General features: G+C 45.1%; 1 protein-coding gene across 5 annotated transcripts in view; it reads left to right on the forward strand.

The window, feature by feature from the left end:
* LOC309713310 (CASK interacting protein 2) overlaps nucleotides 1–8,950 on the forward strand; it is a 55,384-nt gene extending 46,434 nt beyond the window's left edge. For all 5 annotated transcript variants that reach the window (XM_082544840.1, XM_082544839.1, XM_082544842.1 and 2 more), the window contains 7 exons: nucleotides 301–374; nucleotides 462–572; nucleotides 974–1,075; nucleotides 1,172–1,310; nucleotides 1,528–3,783; nucleotides 4,060–4,297; nucleotides 6,609–8,950. In XM_082544840.1, coding sequence (XP_082400966.1) covers nucleotides 301–374; nucleotides 462–572; nucleotides 974–1,075; nucleotides 1,172–1,310; nucleotides 1,528–3,783; nucleotides 4,060–4,297; nucleotides 6,609–6,705 — 3,017 coding nt within the window. In that variant the 3' untranslated portion in view covers nucleotides 6,706–8,950. The remainder of the gene's footprint in view (nucleotides 1–300; nucleotides 375–461; nucleotides 573–973; nucleotides 1,076–1,171; nucleotides 1,311–1,527; nucleotides 3,784–4,059; nucleotides 4,298–6,608) is intronic.
* The last annotated feature ends 127 nt before the right edge of the window (nucleotides 8,951–9,077 follow it).

Here is a 9,077-nt window from a genome sequence, read left to right on the forward strand (position 1 = left end):
TAATGACTGTAAATAAGATGAGTGAGGGGTGTATGAGATCTGGTAGATGGCACAGCTTCACTCACCCGGAGAGACGTGACAGCCCCACTCAGTCACACAGCTGCTTGGAAAAGAACGATTTAACATGACTCAACTAATGCAGACCGGATTGATCTCTTGCTGTCACAAAGCAGAATCTTGTTACTTTGAAAACATGGCTGTCTTTTTTTGGGTTCGTCTTGTTTTTCCTCCAGTGTCTGTCTTCCTCCACGCACTCATCACAAAACACATCCCACAGGATTAATTGTGTGTGTTTTTTAGGTGGTTCCCGCCAACAGGTTAACGGCACTCCTCAGAAAGACTTTGTGAGGCCTGAACAGCTTTTGGAAGGCAAGGTGAGCTGAGTTTTAGAGTTGTGCAAGTTTGCGTAAATGTTTTCTACACACAGAGGTTTTGGAAATGAATCTCCTCTCTGTCGTTAGGATTCAGAAGCTATCTACCAGTGGCTGTGTGGGTTCCAGCTCGAGCAGTACACGTCCAGCTTCATCAGTGCAGGATATGATGTACCCACCATCAGCAGAATGACCCCCGAGGTGTGTATTTATGTTACAATTTTCAGCATTTTTAGCTCTATGCCGTTAGACTTTTCTTTGTTCTTTGTACTTTAAAGTTGTGTTTGTTTTTTGCTTCTTCTTTTTTTACATAAAACCTTGGGATGACTGTTTTGTGAAGTAATATGAAAATGAATAGGTTCCATTTCAGCCTGAAACCCTCTGAGCCTGATATGTATGTTTAAAAAAAAAAAGGTTTAAGAAGTCCATTGAAAACTTGACATGACTGCAACTAAAGCACTCTTTTTTTACACTCTTTTTTTTACAGATGAAAAAATGATTTCTCTTGGCTAAAGTACAGTTATTTAATTGATTTGTTGTTGATTCTTTCATTTGTTGGTTATGTTAATGATTCACTCATTATTTGCGTGGATATTCTTCAGGATCTTACAGCTATCGGAGTGACCAAACCAGGCCACAGGAAGAAGATATCGATGGAGATTAGCAAGCTGAGCATTCCTGAGTGGCTCCCAGATTACATTCCTGTGAGAAATCAGTCCTCCCTCTTATTTGCCATATACATCATGTAAACAGCTGGCTCTTGCAGCCATTGTAAATTTTGTCTGTGTTGTCGTGTTCAGTCGGACCTGGGGGAATGGCTGAGTGTGATTGGATTGCCTCAGTACCAGAAAAGATTGTGTGACAATGGCTATGACTCCATTGCCATTGTCAAGGACATCACCTGGGAGGACCTGCAGGAGATAGGCATTACTAAACTGGGTGAGGAATTTCTATAATTTTCTATAATAACTTCTGCTAATAACTTCTCTGATCGGTGACTGGTCCGGGGTGTACTCTGCCTCATAGGCTTTGAAACTGAATCTTTTGTGTGCTGTGACTGCTTGTGACATTGTCAAAGCACAGAAGGGGAATGTTTGATCACTTTTATTAAATCTTTTTGAGCTCTGTAATAAATAAATAAATCTGTGTGTTTCAGGTCATCAGAAGAAACTAATGTTAGCAGTGAAGAGACTGTGTGACCTGCATCGCTCTCGTAACCATGCCGACAGAACCGGAGGCGAAACTCTCAGACGAAAGCTGCCTGCTGCTCTCGAGCTGGTGGTTATCGAACACGCGCCGACACACAATGCTCAGGCACACGCTGACACTCCATCCAATGACTGTTGCTCCTCCCCTCGTACTCCCAGAGCCCTCCTTTCCTTCCAGGACAGCGAGCTAAGCGTGGAGCTACAGAGTGCAATGATGGGAAAGGCGGGTGGAGGTCCCGCTGAGATGTTCAGCATTAAAGGTGTGTCCTCTGCTGCAGGTGGGACTGCCATGTCAGTCAGTCAAGAGAGCATTGGCATGCGTTCGCGGGGCTCAGGGAAATCTGGGAACTCTGGAAATGTAAATTTGGCTCATTGTCAGGATCAGCAGGCCGTACTGTCTTCAGCCAGGACATCGAGCCGGTCTGAGGAGAGTTTAAGTAGTGGAGCAGGGGAGGAGGTGAAGAGTGGAAGAAGCAGTCCTGGAGGCAGAAGTAGACAGAGACCCAGTGAGTCATGGGTGTATCAGAGTCAATCTGCTATCCCAAATAAAATCCCCTTCTCCCCTCTCACACCTCCACTGACCCCCAGCAAGATGCCCCGCTTTGCCTACCCAGCTGTCCCACCTAAAGCCAAACACTTCCAGTCTCCTAACCGCCCTTATCAGCCTCAACAACACCCACCCTCCTCCCCATCTTCACCATCCCCGCAAGCTTCTCCGACACAGAAGGCTTTCAGTTATATCCAAGCTCAAGCAGAAGTAGTCAGTGGGGCTCCACGACTACTTTCCAAGCCACTGCCTGGGGCTGTCCCGCTGCTGGGGCCCTTACTTGTACAGGGCCCAGCCAGTGAAACTCAAAAAGGCCCACAAAAGAAGCGCTCGCAAAGCCTGAATCGCTATGCTCTGTCAGATGGTGAGCCAGATGAAGACGACAATCCCACTTCCCCTTGTACCTCTGCTTCCTCTGCGGTCATGCCATCTTATGCCACCATGTCACGCAGGCCGGGACGTGGCCATGCAAGTCCTCTAGGGGCCCAACGTCACATCAACCGTAGCCACTCCTTTGCTGTGCGCTCTCGACGCAAAGGTCCGCCTCCACCCCCACCTAAGAGGATGAGCTCGGTAAACGACACCCGTGTGTGTCAACCAGGAAACCACCAAGGAGTGGAGCCAGAGGTGAAGGAAGGGGTAGAGATGGAGAGTGCAGGCAGTGTGAGGAGTATCGCAGCCAGGCTTGAAGGCAGCAGCAGCAGTAGCCCATCTAGAAGAATAGATATACCACCAGCCCACCTCCCTGTTTCACCTGCATTCAGCCCTGTTTCCTCACCGATCCCACGTGGATTTCCTTCTCACACCATCACTCAGCACTCCAAACCTGTCCCAGCCTTGGGTCTCGGGGGCCTTAGGAGGGTAGGAAGTGAAAGGACAGAAGGAGACTTCAATAGACAAAGAGGTAGAAGTACAGAGAGAGACTCTGGTGAGGAAGTGAAAGCAAAGAAAACTGAACACATATCAAAGAGTGCTGCTGCATCTCCCAAGCACAGGTCCAAGGACCATCTACCGTTTGCTGAAGAAGGCAACCTGACTATCAAACAGCGACCCAGGATAGCAGTCGTTAGTCAGCCGGGTGCTGAAGTTAAAACTCCTTCAGAGGCGGTGCAGACCCCAGACAGCCTTGAACTCCCAGAGTTCAATCTAAAGGAGTCTGACACGGTGAAAAGACGGCACAAACCCAAAGACAAAGACGCGTCCACTCCTGAAGAGGTTAGCACCCCACACAGAAACAACAAGCACCCAGAACCCAACAGCCTCCACATGCAAAATAACATCAGTACACTGAGTGACGATGAAGCTCAGAGGCCACACAATGTTTTCCAGAGGATAGGATCAATGGGCAAAGGCCCAAAGCCTCCAGTGTCCTCAAAACCTCCCAGTCCCCTCAAACAAACCCCCAACAGCAAACCAACAACTCCTCAAAAAACTGTTTCGCCATTGCAACCAAGTGGACAAACAGCCATCCCTAACCTCACGAGCGTACAGATTCACACAGTCTCCCCAAAGCTGAAAAGCAACATGTACATTCAGACTTGTATGTCCAGTCCAAAACCTGCGAAACACAGACAGACCTTCACGTCCGAACCTGAGAGTCCACAGAAAGCCGTCGCTGTGTCAAGACTCCCTCAGAACACCTATGCAGCAACAGCAGGTAACAATGAAAAGAAGATATAATACCAACAAGGCCATCAGTTGGCTTTTGTTTTAGCCACATTTTCAAATCCACTCTTTCAGATTAATTTTGGCATGACGGTTTTCTTGTTAAAGCTTTTAAAGTTGCTATAAAAATGGCCGGGTGTAAACATAATCCAGTCCCTGCACCAATTCTAGATGGGCGACCAGTGATCTGGTGGATGTTAAGAGGTTAAACTTGTTTCCTAACAGCGAGCTTCTTTTTGATGGTTACATAATATTTATTGTTCCTCAGGTCCGAATCTCAGCATGGCTCAAAGTGTTGCCTTTGCTGCTCCACCGTCACCATTGCTGAACTCTTGCTGCCCACCCTCGGCACTACCCAGTCAGCCAGGAAAAGGATGGGTAACTCCGCCTGGTGTGGCCAGTGTGGAGATGCTGGCCCAGAAGAAACTAGAGCAAACTAGTACATCACTGGAAGCTGCTCTCAAAGTAGTGGAGACCAAACTGGCACAGGGGAGCAATGTGGACGGGTAAGAAGTATTGTATTGGTGTAGTTGGGGTGGTGTGCTTTACCTGGAATGATAATATTGTGCTCTTCATACTGATTGCTGAGCTGTGGTACCGCGGTAACCGTTGGTTTGCACTGGTTGTTTGAACTGTTCCTTGTGAACATGCAGCAGATCTGACAGATCAGCTGCTGGGCTGTAACTAAAGTCCCTAGTGAGGACACCGTCTACAAGCTTTACTGTTGTCAGTCTATATAACCTGTGGAAAACTTGAAATCATGAATTTCCAAAGAAAAAAACAAAACAAAATTTCTTTTTCAGTTTTTCTTTTGTCTTCTTTGTTTTAGCACCTGCCCTCTTTTTTTCAAGTTTCTAAAATTGAGAGAAGGCCAAATGTTATCACTGATAGAAACATGTAGTCTCAGTGTAGTTGGCACTGCACTGCTCATGCTAACTCTAAATTTAGCAACAGGGAAAATGCCAAAAACATCTGCAGAATTCAGTGAAGGTCCTCGAGCATTAACTTTGTCCTTTGTTTAGTTCTCTAGTTATTTGTTGCTCCACACTGATGAAAAGAGAGGTTACTAGAGTAAACCTGGTTCTCTTTCAAACCTCGCTTGGTATTCCACTTTGAAAAGCGCCCTTTGGCATGACCCCCTTTATAACAGCCCTTGGACCCATACCCAAAGTAGTTCTTCCTGATGTCCATGCAAATGGGCGCTGCAATGAGCCAAACTCAGTTTGCAAAGTTATGATAGTAGCCAAGGTTGTCTGTCAAACCTCTCTTGGTAGCTCACTATGGTAGATGTAGACCCCTCTGAGATTGCATGGTCCAAACACTATAACTTCTCCACCCAGGAAGAGCACCACCTCACACAAATTTAAGAGCCCACAGTAAGCACTGAGTGTGCCAGTGAAGGTTAATGTTAAGGCAGTAAAACCTAACAGATGTATGTAGAAATTTCCAACTAGCAGCTGCACAGATGCTCCTGCCAAGAAACACCCTTAAAAAGGGCCCATGAGGTAGAATGTGCACGCAGGTGCGCAGGAGGTTGCTATCCCTGGCATTCATATGCCATCACAATATCGTCTACCACCCACTGTGACAGCTGGTATAGGCTTCCCTATGTGCCAAGGAGCCTGGAACACAGAGAGCTGATTGCTTTTTACAATTCCCTTATTTCTGTCTACATAAATGCATAATTCTCAGACAGGCCACAGCGAATTAAGCCGCCTCTCGTTCTCATCAGCAGATGGCAGGGGCTTATAGCCTGAGAGCGAGGTAACAATAGGTAGACTCCCTAACCTTAGGCACAGAGGCTGGGTTAAGGCGCAGAACCACTTTACTATAGTTGGGTTTATCTCTGAAGTACACACTATTTGCCATCATAAGGTCAGCATGTGGAAAGAAGTCTTACACCATGAGTGGTCTCAGTCAGCCTGAAAGGGAGACCAGACTCATTTAAATTTAGCATTTCAAATGTCAGGCTGAGAAAATTAACTCAAATGCTGATGACAAATCTGTCTGCAAGGCCTAGTCACTGCACAAGGCAGTGGCCATGAATGATTGTGGAGCAGACAAGCTAGCTCCGCCATCCATGGCCAAGCTGTTTCAGTGCCTCACCCAGCTCAGTACTGAGGGCATGTGGCTGAGGAAATGAATACAGTCTAGTTTTAGCCATAATCACTAATACTCAGCCTTGAGAGCTAGCTATAGCTACACAAATACAAACACAAGCTTCCTTGACGTGCTAGCTTTGTTGCAGACCCACGTGTTATAATGTCACAACCGCTCGTAGAAGAATATATTTTCCACCTATTTATTCATCCATTCTCTTCTACTTATCCTTATCAGGGTCACAGGAAGCGTATCCCAGCAACCATGGGGTGAAAGGTGTTATACACCCTGGACACAACGCCAGTCTGACGCTAAATCTTGTGATGAAAATATTACAGTGTCATAAAATTCCTGAAACAAGAAAAGCTAATGTTTGAGGATCAGCAAACAGTTAAATGGATAATCCTGTTCCAGGACCGCCGAGGAGCTTTAGTGATCTTCACAGGAAAGAAAGCAAACATGCCTGATGTGGGGACAGGGGCTAAGATGTCCTTAAAGTGATTGGTCTGTTTTAGACAGACATGGTTGTAGTGGAGCTTCTGTGATTGTGCATGCCAGAGTGCTTGACTACAAGCTACACGATACCATGCATTCATATAGTGCTTTTTTCTCTATACAAACACTTTGTCTCACATTCATAGCTGTTCTGAATCACCAGTTAATTTGACAGTTAGCTTAACTCTTTTTTTACTTCACATTGTCCCATCTGTTTCCTAGTGGGGGCACCACAGTGAAGGCAGCAGGCAATATTCTGGATGACATTGGCAACATGTTTGATGACCTGGCCGACCAACTGGACGCCATGTTGGAGTGACCTCCCAACTTCTGTCCTGCACACAGAAAAAGTTTCTGTCTCAAGGGAGCAGCAGACAGAAATCCGAACAGTGAGCACGGGGTCAGAGGGAACCTTAGATGCTGGGAAGAACAGAGAGCGTGGAGCTCAGCACTTCCTGGGGTTTAAGATCAATCAGTTTGTGAATATTTGAGGACTTTCCTGCACAGCTTTTCCTCTGTTTTTGAGCACTTCGCCTTAGGACACACACCTGGGAAAGTTATTGGAGGGAGTACAAACAGCCGCCAGAAGAGCTTCCCGATGTTGTTCAGTATCTTCAGTATCACTAAAAGGGAATAAGAGTCCATTGTATCCATGTAACCTGTGTATATACAGACACGTGTTTATGTGTGTAGTCAAATATCTTTATACTTAACATATTGACCTGTGATTATATTTATACTTATATATGTTGGGGTTTTTTTAACCAAAAGAGTTCCTATTGGCTGCTTTAACCCATTCTATTGTATATTAGCAAGATGATCTAATATGTATATTTTGCTGCTTATGGTCTGTAGCGTGGGGAAATGAGTGTTTAATATAGGGAAAGAATTATATTTCATAAATGTACGATGGATTGGCGTGGACCTGTTTTAACACAAGTGTTTGTTGTTGTTGTTCTTTAAAGCACTGTTACTGTCAGTAAAAACAGATGCTTATTGGTTTTAAAGTTATTTAGTAACAGAGCTCATCTCAGGTTGGTATGGTACCGTCAGCACGCTGTTTCATTTCAGCAGTGGCCAAAACATTTCGTGGAAGGCAACATGTTAATGAACTCAGAGTGACTGAACATGGAGTCTTCATTTGCTGCCAAAATGTTTAATTGGCGTATTAACTGATAGTTATATATTTGATTATATATTTAAATGAACAAACTCGATGTGAATTTGACATCAAATTTTTAAGAGGCTTTAAATTTTTTAGAACATTGTCTCTCCCATTTTAATTTCACAATCAGTCGTTTAGCATTTCCTGTTCCCATTTTTTTCGTTCAGTGTTAAATGTTGTTCCAGCAGTGTTCAGACTAAATCCCACAGAGGTTTTATGTGCCAGATTTCTGACAACATTTAGCAATTAGTTGCTTTTGTCTTACACTCTTATAGGTCTTTGAATGCAGTATAGGCTCACAAAATATGTCACAAACACTCTGTGGCGGGGCAGGGGAGGGGCTGGCCCAAATGGTGGCTGAGCTGGTGGCCACACGGAGGGAGCAGGCGGCGGTGTCGCGCTGAGAAGTGGATGAACTGCAGGACCAGACCGAGTGCACGTGATTATGATTCTGGCGGCTCGGCTCCGTTCCTGGCCAACACCGCTGCCGGCGCACCACAGCTGTATGGGAGTGGCAGGTGTCCGATCTGCTCCGGTCCCCAGGGTGAGGCCAGCCAGGATGCCGTCTGCCTCCACACCCGTGCCCACTCCTCAGGTGGAAGCAGCTGGTGCATGCTGGTGCCTGCACCCATTCCTGCTCCCCGGAGGAGGGCCGCTGAGCAACCTCCGCGTCCACCACCAGCTCACTCACCTGCTCAGCCGGGGCCGGAGAAACTGTCTGTTGTTAAAGAAGAAAATAGAAGACTTAGTTTGTGGGATCAAACTGGTTTGATTTGTAGAACTGAGTTGTAAATTGAGAAAATGATTACTTTGAGTTTTGTATCAGTTAAATTACTCTGGCATACTTCAGCCTCCGTAGAGAGCAGGGACCAGTCTCATAACTGTAAATAACCAGCAAAGTTTGATAAGAACTTCACTTTGGAGTTTTGTTCTTCGCTTGTTCCTGCTGCAGTGAAGACATTTGTCAGCAGATGCTAAATCTATTGTAGCACTGACAGTTACTCCTGTACCAATTCACTTTAAAATTCCCTTTTAAAAAAAAGCTGTTGCATGACTCAATACTTCGCTTACTATCCAGTGGAATATCTGTTTTTGAGCCATTCTTTTTTTAATTGGGCTCTTTTAGAAAAGTCATTACCTTCAGCCATCTTTAGGCTTCCTTCTTTTACTCCTCTGCACGCCTTCATTTTAAAAATGGAGTCGAATCTCTCTCCCAAACCTTTGCTGGGAAGATTTGGTTAATGGAAGCTGACATGTTTTTAATTTTTTAAGATACCAAGCATGTTCAAATTCATGCAACAGCTTTTTTCTCTGTGGTTTCGATCTTCTGTTTTGTTTATTAATGTTTCCTTCTGAATTCTGTGTCAAACCAGAAATAATTAAAGGGATTTGTACTGACCGGGTGCTGTTGTTTTGCTTGTCAATATAAAATATGCATTACTATTTCAAGATTTTTCATTTGTTTTTGCCATTCTCATTCAGAGCTTTTGATGTGCCATATAGTTGATGCATACATTGTTTACAGT

This window comes from Aulonocara stuartgranti, assembly GCF_965226115.1.
Source record: "Aulonocara stuartgranti genome assembly, chromosome: 8".
Lineage (NCBI taxonomy): Eukaryota > Metazoa > Chordata > Actinopteri > Cichliformes > Cichlidae > Aulonocara > Aulonocara stuartgranti.